The sequence below is a fragment of the Pagrus major genome, chromosome 2 (assembly GCF_040436345.1).
Source record: "Pagrus major chromosome 2, Pma_NU_1.0".
Classification (NCBI taxonomy): domain Eukaryota; kingdom Metazoa; phylum Chordata; class Actinopteri; order Spariformes; family Sparidae; genus Pagrus; species Pagrus major.
Genome location: NC_133216.1, coordinates 30,451,543 through 30,475,073, shown reverse-complemented (window position 1 = coordinate 30,475,073; position 23,531 = coordinate 30,451,543). Strand labels below are relative to the sequence as shown.

General features: G+C 38.7%; 1 protein-coding gene across 1 annotated transcript; it reads right to left on the bottom strand.

Annotated features, from left to right (window-relative positions):
- Nucleotides 1-166: 166 nt before the first annotated feature.
- LOC141020432 (carotenoid-cleaving dioxygenase, mitochondrial-like) lies at nucleotides 167-4,567 on the bottom strand. The gene is made up of 12 exons (XM_073495502.1): nucleotides 4,531-4,567; nucleotides 4,191-4,392; nucleotides 3,887-4,098; nucleotides 3,663-3,778; nucleotides 3,307-3,409; nucleotides 3,036-3,164; nucleotides 2,034-2,194; nucleotides 1,750-1,917; nucleotides 1,453-1,590; nucleotides 843-1,025; nucleotides 456-566; nucleotides 167-283 (listed from the first exon to the last, which is right to left on the bottom strand). The coding sequence occupies exons 1-12, from the start codon at nucleotides 4,565-4,567 to the stop codon at nucleotides 167-169; spliced, it is 1,677 nt and encodes a 558-aa protein (XP_073351603.1).
- Nucleotides 4,568-23,531: the final 18,964 nt, after the last annotated feature.

The following is a 23,531-nucleotide window of genomic DNA, read 5'->3' as shown; positions in this document are numbered from 1 at the left end:
ACTATACATTCATATCTGTGATGTTTTGTTTGTCTGTATGATACAAAACATCATACACAATATTTACATAGCATAAAGCTTCTGTTATGACTTCTATCTCTCTACTTGAGGTCAGAGGTACATTCACCATTTTATTTCCTCCTCACATATCTACCTGTCTAAATATTTATGTTGTGGCATTAAATGTCCCGTGGAAACCGTAGGGGATATTGACAGGGACAACAGCCCTGCCAAGCTCCTCAAATGTTTTGGCATCCAAAACCAGGAGGAACGTGCTCTTGTCCTTCAAAAAATTAAGACACAAGAAAAATTATATAGTGTTTTCACTATGCAGTGACATGCAGTATGAATGTGTTTAAAAGACAGTCTAGAAGTGTCATATTGTTGCCATTACAAAATGAAAAACAACTAAGGTTGAGCTCCTTGTTTTGAAAATCTAACTGATCCCCACTGACCTTATTTGGAGTGATGACCACAGACAAGACAACACCGTCATCCTCCTCCGTGGCATTAGGGGAGGGTACGAAGACTGGTTCAGAGGGATAAACACCAGATTCTTCCCACACCTGTGAGAAAATACAGTACTTACTCATGACTCTTGGATTTCAAGTTTGCTGCTGTTTTACTTTTCTTTTACATTCTTCAAATCTTAAGGTTAATCTTATAAAAGTACTACAAATTATTTATAAATTGTATTATATATGCAAATATGTTCAGATCTGAAAATGATCATAGACAGGAAGTTTGATATAACTTGATACATATATCACTAAAATAAGTCAATTTTCCATGCTGTAACAGCTGGAAACGTCTGAGACTGAAAAAAATTAAACTTGACTCACCTTCATGTGTTTCCCGTTGAGGTCCATCTTGATCAGAGTGTCTCCCACAAGATGTCTGAAGCCACAGCCATAGAAGTAACGGTAGGGGTGGGTGTTGTACTTGCCGTAGTTTATCTGAGGAAACTCCAGACCTCCATATTGATGAAGATCCTCCCCGTGGAGATCCTCATGGGTACAGAAGACCTGCATAGAGAAAAATAGTTCATATCTCAAATTAACTGTGGTAATAGTCTATCAATGTAGGATCAAAAGGTGAAAAAGAGTTAGGGTTCTTGTTTATTGGTAATAAAACAGTTGGGATGAACAATGAAACCACTGACAGGTGAAGTGAATAACATTGATAGTTTTGTTACAATACAATGTTGTTCTGTGAAACCTTGGGTCCTGGCATTAATGTGGACATGGATCACCCATCCAAAGCACAGCACAACATTAACCTGTATGTTTGCAAAACTGAGTATCCTTTCTGTCAGTGGTACCATTTTATTAACCCAAGTCTTCAATTATTGTTCTTCTGTGCAAGCATGCACATGTCAAAGACAGGCTCGACACAGCCTGGGATACACAGTGTTTACTTTGTCAATACGTGTAGATTATGCCGGCTGCTTACCTTGTTCTTGGCAATTCTTGTAGAAGTGGCTGTACTGTTAGGCCGGTTGTACAAGTTCTGGTTGTATGGTGTATCATCGTCCACATTCAGAGGCAGAATGAAACGTCGTGGGAAGACTCTACACAAGGTGTTATACACCTGATGGGGAAATATGAACATATTTTCAGCCCTAACAAACAAACTAATGTTCGGCTGAACCAAAAGCAACTGAAGTACTCCACTTAAATTCTACCTGTTCTTGGACAAGTAGTGGAATGCAATGCCTGTTGAGCATTGACCTCTACTTAACCTGCTTACCTCATCAAGAGCTTCTCCAGACTTGCGCAGGTTCTGGACATTGTAGTTATTGATTGCCTGGCCATCATCTGAAGCACACATATCTATAATTAAGAAGCCGTCCTCCTCATATGCGTTGATCTGGTGGAAGGTTGACAGTGGCTTGGCGAGGTACTTGATCGAGTTTACCTGGAACGCATGATTGAACAGAAGCATGAAGGCAACCCATATTTGTGTAATATACAGTACAAGCATTGTGAATGGGGTGCATTTTAGACAACTCAAGATGCGTGTTTGAGTCCTACCTCTCCTGTCTGCTTGTGAATCAGGTGGAAGACAGTATTGAGTTTTGGGTCCCAGGAAAAGCCATCACTGATGCTTTTCCCTCTCAACTTTCCTGTCACAATCTTCAACAGGTCCATCTTGATGGGCTGCTCAATGAACACCACGTAGTTCTCAGACATTGCTATAATAGAGAAATGGTATGAGTATGTACTCAAAACTCTGAAAAGATTAATCAGTTGTTGACATTGTGTTCAGAAAGCTAGAGATGCACACATTCAAATTTTTTTCTCCTCGGTCAGTACCTAGTTCCGATCCCATACCAGAGCTCTCTGATTTCCAAATTAAAAATCTGTATATCTCTCTGCATGGAGCTTATTGGGATCAGTCTACAGCTGAAAAGATTTATTGATAAACAATTAGCTGATTGACTGAAATATTATCAACTACTATTTTGATAGCTAATAAATCAATTTAAGTTGTTTATCAAGAAAAAAATATGAAATAATGCTGCAAGTTCTCAGGTTACAGTTTCTCACATTAGAGGATTTGCTGCTTATCTTTCTAATAAACTGAATACCTTTTGGACTTTTAGTCAGACAAAACAAGATTTGAAGATGTCAACTTGACATTTCATAGGCCAAACTATCAAGTGAATAAATAACTGGCAGATTAATGTGTAATAAAAATACTTTTTAGTGTAGCCCTGTATCACCATTATTAAGGTTTTAATTAAGTTAAGATGGCTGTAGCAATCCCAGAGTCGACAGTCATCTGTGACTGAAGGAATGTGACTGATGATAGAGACACTGAATTTTGACTTTGTTGGATCGGTCTAATACCTAGTCCACTTCATGAGGTCATTACCTGCTCCGATACTGAGCCCTCGTATCAAATCAGTGCCTCCTTAAAGGAAATCTTTATAGACATGTTGGTAGAATCCACACAAAGATTGACCCCAATTCTTTTAATTGGGTCTATAGTCAAGGTTCAACTTTGAATTGAATGTGAGAACTTTTGCTCACCAAAGCTGTGGTAGTAGGATGGTTTGGCCTTGTCCACTGAGGGAATAGAGCACAGCACTGTGGTTCCCTCCAGGGTCTCGTCAGCTGTTTCCTTGGTCGGCGGCACTCGGATGATGTTGTAGTAGGCTCCTTTCAGCACAGATACAATTATTTATTTACTAAAGATCATCAGACACGTGGGGAGTAGTGTTGTTGTTCTGTACTCTTGTCTGTTAATATTCAGACTTCTATGATGCTGTGTGAACAAACTGATTTGATGTTTCTAGGATACCTTTGGGGGTGTAGGAGTTCCCCATGTTGTATGTTGTTCCATCAGGCTCGGTGTGAGGGTGTGCCGTAGCTCCGTTCACAGCAATGAATTTGCTCCAGTCCACCTAATAGGTACAAATACATGAGTGCAAAAACTTTGTTAGCTCTTATTTTATGATATTTTATAATTCAATCATACAGTCGGGACTGCCAGTAGCCACCAAGCCTGCCATCAATCCAGTTGATCATTGTAGTAGTTTATGACTTGCCTTAGCTATCATGTGTAAAGCACCAGGTCAAAACAGGGAGGAACACACAAACTGCCGTGCATAGAATTGTCAATTACAATGTCATGTCTTACATTTAACATCACGTTACCTTTTTAGTTGTAGCCAGTGTCTCAGGGTCCACTCTATGCATGACATTGGTTTCCGTGCTGACGTAATAATCACCTTTGTAGGTCACAAAGCTCACATTGGCATTATCTGTGGGCTCTAGAGGGGAAGACGAAGATGCAAAAGTTAACGACACAGAACAGAACAACCTCAAAAACAGTTCACTCATCACGCATATTCTAGTACGGTTCCTGTTCATGCACTCACTTGGTAATTCAAATCTTGACAGGAAGCGCTGGAAGAAGTTTTTACAAGGGTCTGGCATCATGACGGTGCCAAACTCTGACACTGCGATGCGGTTGTTCTCCTTATTGGCTTGGTAACTGTCACTGGACAGGAAGCGACTTTTGTAAGTCACCTGACCGTTGGATATTTTGAACTGGTGCAGGAGAGCCATGCCATCAAACCAGTGGTTGAACCTGGTAAGAATGGAGAGAACAGGAGAAAGGAGTGAGCTTTGTGACGTAGTGGCAGCAGTAGATGTATCAACACTTGAAGATGTTTGACTCACTTCTGGTTTCCGATCTCAAACTTCCCAGGCCCGTTCCTCAAGAACCTTCCGTTGATCCATTCTGGGACTTGTCCAGTGATTTTGGTGATGATGGGCTCGGGGGTGTCCTCCACTGAACTCACAATCTTCTCAATGCAAGGCAGACCATGCACATCTGTGAAGTGGTTGATGTTCTTCCTAGCCGTTTTTGTTTTTTTGAGTTCTATGGAAAAAAGATATCAAATCATATTTAAGTGTGAACCATAGTCATATTTTCTACAGATAAAACAAGGAGCATTATAATCAATCAAGAATTGTTGTGAATGTAAATTGTGCACAGCTGGTAGAATCAAATACATACCTTTGGCATTGTTCTGTTCCTGTTTGATGGTGTCCATGGCTGTTGCTTCGTCTCTTGAGTATGGAGCAGTGTCAAAGGCGTGAACAATCCTCCTGTGGTGCTGCTGTTTCTCCAAGACTTGAACTGAGCTTTATACTGTCCCACTGGCTGTGACGCCCCCTTGAAACATTCAGAAAAGTAGGCAAGCAGGCAATGATTTCATGCTTGTGTAATCCCCTACAAAACACAAGTACTTTGTGATCCCAAGATAATACAAGTGGTAACTTATTCACAGAGATAAACACTTGATCTTAAGGCCTAGTGGCAAATTTGCTGTGGGAGCGTCCCTCATTCTTTACAAGTATGTTTTTATTCCACACGGTAATTTATCCTGATTTGGTCATGCTCAATATGTGTGGACACATTTAGTGATGGTGAACTGATGGCTTGTTTTTATGTTTCTTATCACAAACACAAATAATGATTGTCCTTTTGGGTTTATGTGGAGCAGTAATGAAAGCCAGATATCTGCTTATCACACTGTACAACTCACCAATGCATATCACCCAGTGGGGGCACTGAAAGGTGAATCAGTTAAGCACAGCATGAGGAATGCAGGGTTGATGTATGGCTAATTAAACATTAGTTTAATAGTTATTTAACTGTTAACAAACAATGAAATGCTTTTAATCCATTTATTCATCAATTGTAAAGGTTTATAAAGATCAGTTACAACTTTTAAAGGCTCATCCAAATAATATTTATAGATGAAGTACACAGTATTTATTAAACATTTACAAAGTCTGACAGACATCAGTTGCAAACTTTACAATAATTAATTGATTATTAAAATGTTGATTAAGTGTTTCATTGTTTGTTAACAGTGAAATAACTATTAGCTAATGTTTGAATAACTATAAATTAACCATTTATTTATGATGGTTATTGTGAAGTGTTTCTTCACAAAGCCACAGAATCTAAATTACCGATATACAAGAGGTCGTAATCAGTCAGCCATAAGTCAGGACCTGATACAGATAATTTCTCAGACTGGCTTACTGATATTTGTTTGTCATATGTTTTAATATAACGAGTTACATAGGGATGAAAAATATTATGGTTTCTGAATATTCAATTTGCCCTCCTTTGCAACGGTTATGTCTTCAGTTACCTGACTTAAAAGGACGGAACATCTTCTGCGTTCTTTTTATTATTTATGGTCTAAAACTACACTTATCAGCTCTCATTTTGTGTTATCTATATCAACACACATGGACATTGTTTAACGTCATATGTAGTAGGGTTGAAACAACGGGCATGGGTTTGTCAGATTACGGTCAAGGTTAATTGGTCTATGATTAGGGCAAGTGCTGCACAAAACCAGACATTACATTAAAATCACATAAATGAGAAAATAATGAAATAAATAAGACCACATGTGTAAAAAATAAGTCACAAAGTCATTCACACTGTTTACATACATAAATATTCAAAGGCATTGTTCCCAGTGCGTACACATCTATGTACTTAGTTTACAAGTGATAACACATCTCACTTTACATGCTGACAAGACAGCAAGTAATTGGTGGAATTTGGTCTGAGTTATCTCGTCTGTCTGAACCCCAGGAGCTGCCTATTAATAAGTTTCACTGACAACGGGATGAATGAATATTAATAATAGTTGTGCAAAGGGACCGTGTATCTCCTTCCAGAATTAGCACATACTCAGAGTTCAACAGAGGGAATTGGTAAGATAAAGGGTCAGATAAAGGGTCAGATAAGATCCCGTCAGTCTGCCGAATCATGCACTGCAATGTCTTCGGGTGGGACAGGTGAAGGCGTTCATATAATCCTCCCCGCCACGCAAACCAGACTAAATAATCGAGCTTTAGACTTGACTGTTACAAACCCTAACGACTAGGACAGTCTTTCCTCCACAGAGTAAAAGTGGAAGCAGTCAAGCTTAGCTTTTGTCCTAGACTCAGTTCACCTCTATTACACAGAAACAGTATATCCCTTTTAAACCAGAGAAACACTGGATATTGGTGGACCAAAAAAACATCTAATAGAGTCCAGTCCTGGTTGTGTAAAGTCCCAGGACCCAGGGAGGGCTTCTAACCCAACTAGGTTTATCCTGACTTAATAAATGTCTTTATTCAGTCAGATTAGCTTTAGATTCTGTTAGCATCACATTTTCACTGTGATTATTATTTAGTTCAATTTCATTGTATTAATGAGAGAAACCCTGGAAATATAAAACTTTCAAAGAAGCTGAGTTAGTCAACAATAATCAACACTCTGCATAATGTCTCCATTTGTAAGGATGGCATTTTCAATGAATTAGATGATAAGATGACACCTCTCTCACATCTGGTTAGCTTAGCTTGAGACTGGAAAACAGGTAAATATCTACCCTGGCTCTGTCCAACAGATGCCTACCAGCATCTCTAAAGCTCAGTTAACATGTTGTATCTTGTTGGCTTACTTTAACAGAGGATTAAGCAGAGTCACTGTGCCTGATGGAGAAATAGTCCAGCACATAACAGCAAGTAGTTGTTATAACATTTACACGCCAGGCTAGCTGTTTCTCCCTGTTTTCATCCTTTGTGCTAAGCTAATTAGCTGGTGACTACTTCATTATAAACCTGCAGATAATATTATTCTTCTCATCTAACTATCCACAATTCAGTGAATAACTGTGTCTCCCAATATTATGAAATGTGATGGATGGATGGATGGATGGATGGATGGACGGATGGACGGATGGACGGCCATCTTTCAGGAAATTTAGACCTGAAATTTTGTCTCTAATAGTGTTTAAAAGCATCATTTGCTACGTCATGAAATGCCAAATATCTATACTGACCTCATATGAAGCCCCCATAAAATATATATATATATATATATATATAATATATATAATCACATATTTTGAAGACTGTTTGATACATCTGAGCACTTAAGTGCTCTACTTTGCAAATACAGTGAACCCTTGTGAATGACACCCAGGGACTTCAGTCAGACTTTTGTGACTTGACCCAGTTTCAAATCCTGTAACAAAACTTAAAGTAAATGCAGATTTCATTTTACCAAACATGTAAACAAGCAAGCTATAATGTAAATTATCTAGGGAATACCCACAAAAACAACTAATGCCCTGCAGCAATGACATCATTAGTATTAGTAGGTTATAGATAGATGCATGACCAGCTGTGGTGGAAGTTTGCTACAGTAATACATTAAAATACGAGATGCATTTAATTCTGCTTGCATGATAATGTAACTCAAATACTGGACCTGAGTACAGTTTTGAGGTACTTATACTTTACTTGAGTATGTATTATGTATTACTGTATTAGAGCCAAAGTAGTGTCACATTAAAAAACAAAACCCTGGGGCAGATAAGCAGAAAGGTGTAAAAAATTAACTTTTACTTGTACTTTTGAGGGTTTACAGAGAAAAACTTTTGCACACCTGTGGATCGACAAGTGCGTAGGACAAAATCAAGACAAAGTTTGTGGAAAATCATCATGACTGCACTCCCAGACATTAAGAGAACTCAATGTTGACAAACCTATCTTGGTATTCACACATCACCACAATGGTTAAAAAAGCATTGAAGAGGCTCTTCTTCCTACAGAAGCTTAGGAAGGCTATATTCTGGAGCAAGATTCTGGTCAACTGGAGCAACAGAAAGCATCCTAACTGGAAACATCACAAACTGGCATGGGTCATCAAGGCCCAGGACAGGAAGGCTCTACAGGGGGTGATTAAAACCACCAGAACATCGCTGGTACCATCTACAGAGCATCAGTGACATCAGGGAAGTGAGATGTCTGCACAGAGCCCAAAGATACTAAAAGACAACACCCACCCAGCCACAGTCTGTTCACCCTGCTGCCATCTGACAACACATACAGAAGTATCTGCTGCCATACCACCAGACTACAGAGCAGCTTCACTCCTCAACTCATCACCAACACTCCACTATATAACATAGTTACATTTACAAGTAACATTTTTCTCATACGTAGCATAAACTCAGTGTTGTTTTACAACCCCTGGCGTTGTAAAATGACAACCTTTAACCTTTAACTGTTATGTAAAACTATGTTTAAGCAGATTTATTTCCATTGCACTGACTTTTTTAGTGATTTGGTCATCTCAGTACATAGCGAATACAAAAGAAGGAACCTGTGTTTCTAAATTTTCCACTTCATTTTAGTGTGTAACCGCTCTTTATAAATATAGGCTATTTTGCTCCGTTCTTTGATAAATTTAGGACATTTGGCCCCAGAAATCCTTTTTTGGAACGGCTGGGAACAAAGGGTATCTTGTGTCTATTGATTACAGCCGCAGAAATACAGCTGATGGGAATATCCTGATGGAAATCTAGCAGAAACCACATCACCAACACCAATAATCAGCTCATTGTTTGTTAATGACTTTGGGTTTTATATTGCTGCACATTACTGCCATAGAGGGTATGCAGTGTCAACATGTTCAATTTTAGGAGCCATGCAGCACAACAAGATCTTTCAAAATGACTTAACAAAAAGATCACATAGTGGTGTGGGCGGTACACAGAGAGAGACTACAGAGAAGAGACTACATCAGTCACTACACCAAAGTCGCAAATTTTTAAAATCAATTTAATCCTAACCCTTTTAGTTTGCTAACTAACTCACGAGTAAGGAGTCTGATGAGGTTTATGTTGATTAAATAAATGTCAGTGGTGGCCTAAAGGTTAGAGGAGAGAGTTGTTGGTTCAAATCCCTGGAGTGGTAGGATAAATCTTGGTGGGGAAAGTGAAAGGCAGTGCTTGTCCCTCCCTCATTACCACCACTGAGGTTCCTTTGAGCAAGGCTCTTTCCCCAATAGCTCCAGTGGAGCTGCTCAGTGGTCAACAGATCAGACTGTGGTTGTACTGTAAAAGAGAGTATTGCTCTCAGTGAACTCTACCTGAATAAGTAAAGGCTAAAGAAAAGAATTAAACATCCTAAACCTTAAAATGTACTTTCATATTTGAACCTTTTGTATTTTTAATAGCAAATAAATACTTCTAAATAATTTGAGTATTGAGTTTTGAGTTTTATGCAGACTTGAACTGATTAACCACTGACCTACTTATTAAATAGTTTTGCTTCAAATTCTCCTCTGGAATCTTTTTTAAGTTATATTCAACATTATACCTTCTTATCTCAATGAAATGATCTGAAATGAACCCATGCGGACATGGATGGTACCTGAGTTGCTACCCGATCTGAGTAGCGCATGTGCGTGGGTCCGAAGCTAATGGCAACCCTAACCAGTTGCCAACCAGTCACGCATGCACTACTCGGATCAGGCAGGGGTAGCTCATCTGGCAGTAATTTTCCTCTGAACAAGATCAAAATGGGAAGCTCAGATTCTGTTTACTTGGTGTATGGATAAACTGTTGCTGGTCAAGGAATAATTTGTTAATTTGAAGCCACTCTTGACCTAGTACATTTGATCACAGAAATAGCAGTTCTCTGGGAGGGAGTGCTCTGGGCAATGTGCTTCACAAAGATCCACTCACACAGACATCTGGCTCACGAGGCCACAACTTGAACACATGATTACAGCTTCTTAAAGAAATAAACTACAAACAATCTAGAATAAGTCATTTGCTTTAATCAGTGTGTGGCAGGGGTACTTCAGGGTACACCTGCTACAACTTTTGATTTCAGTGTTGACCTATTAGGTGTGATGCCACTGTGTGTGACTCCCACTATCTTTAAGTACAAGAGTTACAGACCTCTGTGTAGTGGATTCAGCTCCTGGGTACAAAGGCTTCTCCCAACAGGGCCAACATGTTTTCACGTCTTCATGGTGATACTTCATGTCAGATGATGAACTGGGCCAAGAAAGGGTGTGATTGATTTCCTACAGTGACTAAGGGGGAGAATTTGGTGCCACAAAAAGAGCTGTCATGTCTTGGATTCTTCTTGTGTCAACAATGTGTGTTAATACAATGGTCAGAACAGTGAAATTCAATAATAATGCCGTTCGGCTATGATCAGATCACAAATGATTCCTTTGTTCAGAATTATTTTGGAGACAGACTCTCAAGGCTGGAACGTGCTCCACACGATAGCACATGGGTCACGCACCAAGTGTTAAACTATACTTACATGGTTCACACTTTTTGAGCAGACTTGTGAAAACATATAACGTGCTTGATAAAAGGGTGAATCATTTTTTACTTTACTTTGTCTCCTGTATCTACAACAAAATGACAAGACAAAGATTTACTGAACACCACACCTAATTCGCTGATTACCTGTCACACCTGTATAGGTATAGAGGGTGTTCTTATAAGTGCAACCCAGTGCTAGCTTTCAAATAACATACTGTACTGTATATGACCCCTCGACTTTAAATAACTTGCTTTATGGTTTCTTTTTATCTGTTATGACTGGAGTCAGACAGAGTTTAACCACTGTCATACAGAGATATTATAGATAATGTGTCACGATAAGGAAGTCTTCACTCTGAACTTCACAGGTAATGCATATTTCAAAGGACCATTAGTGCAACATCGTCAATTTTTATGTTAACATTAATGATTTGGTTCCTTTTTCCTAATCCAGTACTGAGTCACTCTATTGTGACTGAGTACTGGTCCTGTTAGAGCTAGAGAGTTAGGGTCTGAATATAGAAGGCGATAGTTGACAGTGTCTACGAGCCTCGAAAGCAGAGCAGAAGTAAATAAAACAGCTGGGACTGATTGTGAGAGAAAGTCAGTTATGTCAAGGTCCATCATGCTTCAACCTGCAATAACTGTTTTTTGAGGGGCAGCAAAAACAACAATAACAACCCTGCCATATTATCACTTTTAAGTTGATGTATGATGAACTTGTGTGCAAAGGTGAAGAAGGTCCTGACTGAGAAGCTGCAGCTGCAACAAGCCATTGAGATGGAGAGGGCTCATTGCACAGGGAAACCTGGAGGTGAAAGACCAAGGCCAATTGTGGTGAAGTTGCTCCGATACAAGGACAGATCAACCATTCTTCAGCGCTCCAAACTACTCAAAGGATCCAGGATCTACATAAATGAAGATTTCACAGACTCTGTGAGAAGGAAAAGGAAAGAGCTGATGCAGGACCTGAAAGCCGCAAAAGAGATAAGGGATATCGCCTACTTACGTCACAACAAGCTGGTTATCCATCCCCGTACCAGTACACCAAAACCACCCAGGGATGCATGATCAAGAATGCATCCAGGTATGCTGACCTCACACAGAGGCACATAATCAATAAACCAGGTACACTAACCGCACTATGACAACAAACACAACTCACACATATCTTGGACAGAATGACTTATCACAAAGGATTGCCGATTATGAAGATCTCGAACTACTGACTTTTCAATACAGTAACTATCACTCACATGACATTGAAAATGACATTGATCCTGAGAACAATTTTTTTCACAGCATAAAAAATAACTGCCTGTACTACACTGATGAACAATTTAATAATACCGTTAAGACTGAACATAAACTCTCAATAATCCACTTCAACAGCAGAAGCCTATATGCTAACTCTCATAACATCAAACATTACCTTGGACAATTCAAGCAGCCGTTCAACATTATTGCAACTTCAGAAACTTAACAGTGAAAGGGGTATGGATTTTGAACTAGAAGGTTATGAAACGGTCTGTAATAACAGAAAAAACAGAGTGGAGGTGGTGTGGCTCTATTTGTAGATAAAAATCTTATCTATAAGGTTGTAGAAAAAATGTCAACTGTGGTAGAAAATTCTTTAGAATGTGTCACAATTGAATTACTAATGGAAAAAAAGAAAAATATCACTGTGAGTTGTCTATATAGAACCCCAGGGTCTAGTATAGACTCATTGAACAGCTGGGTCGAAGAAACATTCACAAAAACAAACCAAAAAATCATGTTCATCTGTGGAGACTTTAACATCGATCTTCTGAACCCAAAGAAGCATAGAATGACAGACGATTTCAATAATACCTTATATAGTCTCAGCCTGCACCCTAAAATAACCAGACCCAGTCGTATTACATCACACTGTGCAACACTAATTGACAATATTTTCACAAACGTCTTAGACAACAATATAACAAGCGGATTATTAATAAATGACATCACTGACCATTTACCTGTGTTTATAGTCTACAATAACTACAAAAAAACCTATCAGTACAACCGACCACAATACAGACAGATTAGGACAGAGGACTCTCTGAATGCTCTAAAAAATGATTTGATTGGATATGACTGGGAATCAATATATAGAGAAAATGATGTGAACTTAACATATAATGAATTTGTGAGAATATTTAAACTATTTTATGATAAAAATTGTCCAGTTAGGGAAGATAGTAGGAAAAACAAAACTAAGAATAATCAATGGACCTCAAAAGGATTAAAAGTTAACTAATATTATGAGAATATGCAAAAAAGAATATTATAGTAAAATATTATAAAATAATAAAATAATATTAAAAGCATATGGAATATATTAAACAGTGTGATTAGAGATACCCCGAGACTAATTAATTACCCACAGCATTTTAGCGAAAATGACAAGAATATAAATAAAATGGAAGAGGTAGTAAATCACTTTAATAGTTATTTTGCAAGCATTGGTCCAACATTAGCCGAAAAAATTCCTGTGTCAGACACGCCATATCATGCCACACCTATAGAAAGGACTACCAGCTCAATATACCTCAAACCTGTTCTCGAGAAAGAAATTATAGATATTGTAAACAAATGCAAAAACAAAACTTCTACCGATTGTGAGGACATTGACATGGAAACAGTTAAAAGGGTAATTAAGGGTATCTCTAAGCCACTGACACACATCTGTAACCTGTCATTCCAAACTGGACAATTTCCAAATAAAATGAAAACAGCTAAAGTCATACCGATGCACAAAACTGGCAATAAACACCACTTCACAAATTACAGGCCAATCTCTCTGCTCCCACAATTCTTGAAAAACTCTTTAATGATAGATTATGCAAATTCATAGATAAACACAGATTACTCACTGATAGTCAATATGGATTCAGAGCAAACCGGTCAACAGCACTGGCCCTATCAGAACCCATAGAAGAAATTACCAACTCCACAGACAATAGGAAATTTGCGATCGGGACATTCATAGATTTAAAGAAAGCATTTGATACAATAAATCACAATATATTACTAACAAAATTAGAATGATATGGGATCCGGGGGGTAGTTCTGAATTGGGAGAGAAGGCAGCAGTTTGTGGTGATGGATGGCTATATGTCAGAACACTTGGACATCATGTGTGGCGTCCCACAGGGGTCAGTGTTGGGACCGATGTTATTCAACATATACATCAACGACATCTGTAATGTATCTAAGTTACTGAAATTTGTGCTTTTTGCAGATGACACCAACATACTGATTTCAGGGGAAAATTTGCAGCAACTTCTGTCCACAATGACCTCAGAAATGAATAAATTAAAAAAAATGGTTTGACAGTAACAAGCTATCTTTAAATCTAAATAAAACTAAAATAATGTTATTTGGATACATATTCAGGTACAGATAGAGGGGGTAAACTTAGAAAGAGTATATGAAAACAAATTTCTGGGGGTAATAATTGACAACAGAATTTGCTGGAAACCACATATCAAACACATACAAACCAAATTATCTAGAAGCATTTCAGTCCTGTCCAAAGCAAAGCACTTCCTGAACAATAAATCACTCCACATTCTCTATAATTCATTATTATCACCATATTTAAACTACTGTTCAGAGATCTGGGGAAACACATACAAAAGCTCTTTACAACCATTGTGCATTCTTCAAAAACGAGCCATTAGGATTATTCATAATGTACATTTTCAAGAACACACTAATCAGTTATTCATACAGTCTAAAACACTCAATTTCTTGATCTGGTAGAATTCAAAACTGCACAAACAATGTTTAAAGCAAGGAATAATATGTTACCTAAAAACATACAGGAAATGTTTTCTGAAAGGGAGGGGAGATGTTTGTTAAGGGGACAATTAAACTTAAAGGTTCGCCGCACCCACACAACAAAAAAGAGCTTTTGTATTTCCATTTGTGGTGTTAAATTGTGGAATGGGTTAAGTGTGGAAGTACAGAAAAGCCAAAATTTACGACAGTTTAAAAATAAATACAGGGATATCATATTTGCAAGATACAGGAATCTGGAAGAGCCTCATTAACTGTAAATATATGTGCAGTGTGTATATGTGTATGTATGTATATGTGCATATGTGCATGTATATGTGTGTATATATGTGTATGTGCATATGTATGTATGTATGTGAATGTGTATGTATGTGTGCATGTGTTTGTATATGTCTATGTACACTGTATTGGTGTTTATGCATATTATGTATTATGTATATTATTATATGTATTATGTATAAATTATTTAACATAATGAAATTACTATATAGCCACGTAATTGTATTTATATCTATTTATAACATTGTATTTGTAAACATTGTAATTATACATATTTATAGGCATTTATACATTATTTATACATTATACTACATAATGAAATTAATATATAGCTTTTGTAATATGCATTGTAGTTGTATCATACATATTTATATACACTTTAGATAGTACCTTGTATTTATATCCAACATAGCCTTTTTAAATATTGATATGTTAATAATATAATACTGATAATTTAACCTTATATATGAGTTAAGGGGTAGGACTAGATAAGTTTATAATTTCTCCTACCCCCTTTCGAGCATGTGAAACATGTGGAGGATCCAAATTCCATCCTTCAGTCTTTTTGTTTACGTTTTTTGTTGTCTATTTGTATTTCTGTTTAATAATTTAGTTATTTATTATTTACCTGTTCTTGTCTTCGGTTTCACTGTTTACATGTTTACATGTTCGAAATAAATAAAGTCAAACAAACAAACAAACAAATAGCTCCTTTTTACAGCCAGGAGACACGGAGCAGCATTAGCATTATTATCCATGTTTATAGCCGTGTCTATTGGTTTGTCAGCAGGGTTACACAAAAGCTACTGAACGGATTTCCACAAGACTTGGATGGAGCTGGCCCAGAATAGACCCCATTAATTTTGGTTAATTGGTGGATCTGGATAAAAGGACAGATCCAGACTTTTTTTCACTTTCTTTCACAGTGCAAGATAAGGTGTTCTTTCACACGATCGTTAATTTCTCAGGGAATAATGCATGGATCTTGATTTTAAAAATCTGGCGTATTTCGGTGCTTGGTATCTATGAGTAGGTAAAATTTGATGCTGCTCCAAACAAAAATCTGAATCAAGCGGATATAAGTATGTTTTACTATATATTGGATTAGGCTTGATTGAATTAAAGTAGTTAGGCCTTGCTCGAGGTATGCACTGCTGGTATGCACTGTCATGGTTAAATATAGGGGACCCAAATGCAGACACACAGGAAGGCAGATAACTTCACAAAAGGCAAGCTTTGTTAACATAAAGCCAAATTCAAAATACAATAAATCCATAATCCCAAAATGTGGCAAGAAAAGGCAGAAAACAAAACAGAAGAAAAGCAAAAAGCAAAAAGCTAACAAAGTACAAACCAGATATAACACAAGGAATCAGGTACCAAAAGCTGGAAACACACGACTGGAAGATGGGACAGGGAGACACGAACACAAGGACAAGACAGAACAGACAAACGGACAAAGAGAGGGGAAGACAAGGACCTAAATACATGAGGGGTGATAACCCGATGGAAGACAGGTGAGGAGTGAAAAGGATGGGAAAACAGACAAAGGGAGGAAATGAAAAGCAAAACATGACACACGACGACAGAACTTAAAAATAAAACTGGAACTAACAAACATAAAAACTCAAACCATGACAACTCTACTGAGCGTCATTCTAGTGTGCAATGTGGCAAAAATAAATCAGCATTTCAACTTCTTTTGAGCACGTTTTTTTTGGGGGGAAATAAATGACGGATGGGCTGTTTTCAAATACATCACATGCACATTCAGCCATTTACACACTGATGGCAGAGGCTGCTGTAGACGGCACCGGCCAGCTGATCAGGAGTGATACCGTGCTTCCTAACTATAGCACCACACAATATTTCTGTGCTCACCCAGTCACACACACACTCACACACTGATAGTTGTGGTTCAGTATCTTGCCCTGGGACACTTTGACATGCAGACTGGAGACTAAAGTTTTTTGAATTGAATTGAATTGAATTGATAATCATTTCATTTAAGTAATTTGTGTTAATATTTACTCACTTAATAAACATTTTCATATAGACCCAGTCGTGGTTCTGTGTATTCCTTTGAAGTGGAGAATGGAGATCAATTTAATCATGAAGTCACACTTTTAGATATTTGACTGATTACTTTAGAAATTATTTGATTTGATTTGATTTTTCCTTTTCGGAGGTGGTGCCCCTAAAATGAGTGCAAAAGCCTAGAGATTCCACTTCATGTCTGTCCCATACTCGTGAACGTGATTTCCCATGAATACCTTGAGGGAATTCCTTCAAACCTGGCATTAATGTCCACTTGGACTCAAGGATCAACTGATTAGATTTTGTTGGTCAAAGGTCACCCTCACTGTGATGATGTCATAATGATCTGCAAAAAACACTTGTCTGGCCAGCATTCAACGGCATAACTGAGGAACAGGAGTGAGATTGTGACCAGATTTCACATTTGGTCAGATACTGAATTGGTGGCACTAATCCTTTAAGCTGTGGTGGTAATAGAGCTCTTCTGTGCTGCGAGGTTCAACGTGTGTGAAACATTCACATGTTACATTGTGTAGCTTGTTTGTGTTCCATCAGCATCAGCTGGCCGAGCATGTGAACACATACACAGACACACAAGGGAATTTGACTGTTTTTATGTTCCTCTCATGAACTTACACACTAACAGACATATGGCACTACTCCAACACAAGCTCATCAGCTCTGCTGATATTGATCTTGACCGTGTGATGAAGCTCTCTATCAGTCCTCTGCACTCCTCTGTAAAATAGTCTCTAGGTGAATGCAGCGTGTTTCTCACTGGATGGACACTGATGTCTATATCGTGAAAACTTTCACTTCACCAGAACAACTCTTACCTGTTATTACAGTTTTTACTACATAGGCTATTTTTTACATGGGTCTGGACAGACATGAATGTAACATGCAACTTGACTGGTGTGCAGAGGCTTCCAACCACGGGGCAGGAATCCTGGTTACAGAGTGCATTAGTCAGTCTATAAAGAATGGAAACATTGTGCCCTCTGAAGTACTTTACATGTTTTCTCCATCGTTCAGTGACTAACTACTTGATACTAGACAAAACCACAAAGAGGTGCATGTTTACAGCTCTTGCAGTTTGTGACAAGCCAAACTGGTTCAGCAAGAAAATGAATCATTGCATACTTTTTGATAATGTCCCCAAACACACCTCAAAGAACTACATGAAATCCAAAAGAAGACCAAGGAGTCCTGACTGTCATCCTCCACAGCCACCTGACCTAATTTTTCCCTTTAGTCTCCCGATTTCATAGTGATACAAATCAAACTGGAGTATTGGTTTCTTGTGGGATGTGTGTCGTGGACCTGGCAACCCAGCCCAGAAAATCTCCCTCTATTTCACAGCCTTACGGTGACAGCTATGGCCAAGCTTTTCTGCTACACAGTCAAATCACGCTGGGATAACATGAGTCATCATGAGTCCCCACTTGTGGAGTCCATGCAAGCTCAAGAGCTTTTTTAATGGGGGACATACAAAATACTAAGATCATTAACCAACAATTAAGCTTATATTATAATTTGTAATGTGAATAATAGTATCACATTAGACATAAATGCAAAAGAGAAGTATTTTTAGTTGTGGTCTGTGGACTTTTTGAGCCCTACTTATGGCACAATACATGTTTCCAGACTAGTAGGCGGTTATTAAGAAATCACTGCTCGACTCCTCTGCAGCGTCTTGAACCTTTTCTCCACAGCTCCTGTGGGCCCTCTGGTGGCAGACAGGCTAACTGCAGGCATTCTCACAGGAGAGGAAGAGGGAAAACACTTCAAAATAAAAGTACACATTCAATGAAACGATTAGAGAGGGGGTTGTGGCCGATTCCGTGGTCTGTCCAGAGACCATGGTCTCTGGCACGGACCAGTGGTCACTACCACTAGGGGCGCTAGAGACACTGGTCGCGACCAGTGGCACAGTAGTCATGAGCAGCTGCTCTGTGATCTGTTCTGTTGTTTGGACCAGTTGAGTGATCTGTGGAGTGTTTGTTTGTTTGTATTCATTTTTAATACAACTTTTCCCTTTTCTCACTGTGTTAGCAGAATAGCCTAAATGTGGGAAAGCCATAATCGTTTGTCTATTATTATTATTATTATTAGTCGTAGTTGTATGAGGAGTACTATCGATTATGCAGGTCCGTGTCTTCCTGACTGGTTTAAACTTTACTAGTGTGTTGCATTTTAAAAACCCTTTGTATCAAATCTTGATCTAGAAACTAATGTCAAATAAATGTAGTGGAGGAAAAAATGTAGAGTTGAGTGACAAAGCAACATCAAATGGAAATACAAAAAATGTAAAAGTTTAATTAAAAAATGAACTTAAGTAGCCTACAGTACAGTAACAAAAGTAACAGTCGAATTTTCTTGATTGATCCAGCACCTGATCACTCGATGATCGTTCCAAGGATTTTGTACTACTCATACAACCACGATTAATAATAATAATTTAATCATTGTTACTCTGCCATCAGGAAGAAGACTCCGTGTGCAAATCAAACAGACTGAAGTTATCGTTCGTCCCGACTTCTATCAAGCTGTTGAACAACAAAACTAAAATAAGGCTGCCACATTGTCAGTGTTAAAATGTATAGTGTCTTCCATATTTTGAGATGTTTTTATGTTGATTTTATAATTGTTTTTTTATGTGTGTCTGTTGTTGCCGTATGCTTGTTTCTGTGAAGCAACACATCGTAGCACTGTGCCCAAGGCAAATTTCCCCTCGGGGACAATAAAGTTATTTCTGTTCTATTCTATTATGATTTCTATTAATAGTAAAGATCAATAATATTTGACAGACAAAAGATGATTATTTTTATTTATTTATTTTTACATTTATTCATCAGCACAGTGTTGCCAACACAATGAGAAAAGGGAGAAGGTGTATTAAATGTACAATAACTACTCCAAAGACCACTCAGTGAGACAACAGGCAGATGACAAGGACCACAAGACAGACCAGTGTCTGTAGCGCCCCTAGCGGTAGTGACCACTGGTCCGTGCCAGCATGGTCCCTGGACAGACCCCGGAATCGGCTCCAACCCCTGCTGAACGATTAGGAATGATTAGTGAAACATTATCAGGGAATGGAATGACATTTTTTTCAATCATTCAAGACGCAGCACTAGAGCTACAAACATGAACAGTATTTACACATCCACACCAAAAATGATGTTCGTGTGTTCATGTGTTCAAATGATATTTTTATTCAACGCTGTAAGAAGTAAGATTAAAAAGTGGCACCTCGGGTTTATACCAAACAAGAGGATGGCTTACATTTTAGAGATAGTGAAACAGGAATTGCGTTTTCCTTTAGTAAAGTCATTTGTTTTCACTTCCGCCTACTGTGAGACCGTAAGCGCGCGCCCGCCTCCACACATAAAGACACGAGCCTCTGTCTTCGTGTCTGTCCTCTGACGGGTCCATCGGAGAGTGACGAGCCTGTGAGCCAGGTAACAGTCCGCTGTAGTAACCTGCACTTCACAGGGCGAACACTCACTGTGCATCTCACTCCCGCAGCGAGGGACACAACTGGAGTGGAGACAGTGTTCAAACTGAGCGGCACTGGTCAGAGGGTTTTTCATTTTTACATTTTTACATTTTAAGATTAATTTTGCTGTCTGTCGTCCTCATTTGAAGGAGACTGAGTGTGACGGAGCCGCCTGAGAGAAGACAAAGCCCCCCACTTCACACCGCATCTGGAAAGGTATGACTCGAGGGCGAGGGAAATGTCACCTGGCCAGGGTGGAGCTGCTGTTTTCCTCTGTTTCTGCTAGACACGTTGTTGGAGTATGTTGCTGAGCGACGTTTTGTTCCCAACGCAGAGCAACAAGTCGTTCTCTAATGAAGCGCAGTGGTTACAAATCAAAGTGAAAAGCAAGCGCCTTTTTATTCCCTTAAAATAACATCATGCCACAGGGCATGGTTTGGCAAACTGTTTTGGTGGTAAACGTTAAAGGGCCACTATGTAGTTTGAAACAAAAAAAATCAAACTCAGAATTTTAATATTTACAATATTAATGAGGTCATTATACAAACTCAGAAATATGTATTGAATCAACAAGCTGTGCTCAGAGGAAAATAAGGTCCCAGAACACTGTTTGAAGCTAGAAAGGTGGCAGGGTCCGCCACATATAAACAAAGTAAAACAGTATGAAATGTGTTGTCCTTTAAGGTCAGTTTGTTTATTCAGTCATGAAAACAAAGAGACTTTGTTTATTTATTTGTTTAGGCAGAAAAAAATCAGCCAATGAAGATCTTTCTCTTCACCAAAACTACACAGTGCTCCTTCAGTGTCACGTATAATATAGTGCAGTTTTAATGTTTGTGATTTTAATAGAAGGAAAATGGCTCAGCAGGTTTCCATTAAAGTATTCCCTCAGCTGAGAATACATAAGGCTCATGACTATTGATTATAGAGTGATGCTATTTCCAATAGAGCTGATTAGGAAGAGAGGGTTTTTCGCCAATTTCAAGCAAAAGGTCTCGGTGACACGTAAAACTGTGACTTTATGCTCAACATACCCGCTAACGCATTCATCTGGCTTCGTAGAGCACTCCTCTGGTTTTGGACAAAGTTTCCTTTCTCCTTTTTTTTTTGAGCTGGCCTGGATTAAGGCTCACCTAAGTGTGTAAAGCCAAAAGCCACTGATGGGTGACAGATAAAAGAAAAACCTGCAGATGCTTCCATACAGGTGTACACTGTTCATGTATAAAAGTGCTGAGCAGGCGACATCAAAACACCACATGAGGGAATATGTTTTGGAAGAATACTGTTCATTGCTCACGTGTTCCACAGAGGATTCATGTTAAGGAGCACTGAAGCTGTTGTGGAGGATTGTGGTGGAACAACACCTTAACAAGGGACTGTTGTTTCTGTCATTTGTAACCCTTCTATACATTGTATTCACACTTAAAGACAGTGGCATGCAGAAAATATGCCCTGTGGATATAGTGTACACTGCATCCCATAACTTTTTTTGTTTGTTTTTTAACCAGGTCTACCTGATGGCTACTAATGGCTGCACCCCTGTCCATTTCGTATGTTTCAATGGGACGAACTTCTACTTTACAGGTAAAACTTATACCTGATTCTTTCTCAGTGGCTGGATTCTATAGTACAATTATGTAGTCTAATATGTTATACATTATATTGATAAAAAAATACATATTCCCTAATTCATTTTTTGAATGTTGGTATATTAATCTTGAAATCCTCTTTTTTAATGTCCGCTGCTCCATATTTAAAGATGCTCAACCAGGTAAGGCAATTCTTCTATTGTTTTATATAATAGATGTTTTTTATTATATACGTATATCTGTTAAATATACAGACGGAGGGCAAATGTTTTACCTTAGTATAATGCTTTTACTCCCTTATCTTCCATAAGTATTAATAGTAATATATTGTATTGTTATATACAAGGAGTGATTGCACATGCATGACATTTCTGGTGTAATAATGTGTTTTTCGATCAAAAATGCAGATCTGGTTGAAGATGCATTCAGAAAGTCTGATTGCGCAGCTCATCTGTGTTTGATCCGAAGCAACAACAACAAATTCCTGATTTTAAATGCTGAAAAAGAATTCAAAGCACTAACCCTAAGTGGAAAACAGCAATGTCAGCCAGGTAAGATGCAGCAAAATATTTTGCTTTAATTCAGCCTTTGTAGCAAAGTCCTTTTAGGCAAGTCTTTTTCACTCGGCAGCATGCTTTGCAACGCCCATGGCCGGTTAATTTCAGGCTAACAACACTAGGCCCCTGTCTAAATGAATGAGGACAGAGCCATAACCTACTTTTAATGGTCACTGGGCCATACGGGGCTATATCTAACGCAACACAGCTAAAGTGCCATTACTAGTTTCAGACTGACACAGTTGTCATTTTCATGCCCAGCGCCCACGTTGTGTAAATAGCGTGTATATGTACTTGCAAACACCTGTGCACCCCTGAGTGTGTTGGCCTTAAAAGGAAGTGTGGTAAGGTGCACTGATGGTGGATTTCTATCTTGAGGCAGCAGAAAGTGACAGCACCATAGACCAACAAAAAGCTGGTCTGAAGTCAAAGGCACAGTCTGTTTCCTGCTGTTTAAAGGACGCATTAGACAGGCGTTTATCAGCTGTTCCTCATATGCAAATGTGCATGTTAACGTAGAGGTACACTGTTTCTGCTGCTGGAGGATCTCTGCAGGTGATGTCATTAATATTTTCCTCATTAAGGACGTATTTCTCCCCTCTCATCCCACCTGTTATTGATCAGGATAATACTTTTTATGACCCGTCCCGTCTGATCCACGGACTGAGATCAGTGCACATACAGAGGGACACAGCAGCACTCCTCTTCCTCCTCCTCCTCCTCCTCAGTTAAATATCAGTGTATTTTCTCAGATGAAGTCAAACAGAGTTGTCGATGATTGTGAGACAGCAGAGGCAGACAGTCCAGCAGCACATCCCTGTCCCTCAGTGAAGACGAGTGCCGCTGTTTAAATACTCCAGGTCCTGGTGCACCTGGCTCTTAAAGGGAATGGGAGATGACAACCTGATTAGTTTAATTTATGTTACTCCGAGAACACACCCATGACTAATGAAGAGTCTAAATACAACCTCTTTGTGCCGTGTGCCTCACTCTGCGCCCAGATTATTCGCCATTTAACTCGCAAAATGGACTTGGACACGCCCTAAAGGTATTTGCGTCTTGTTCTTTAGACC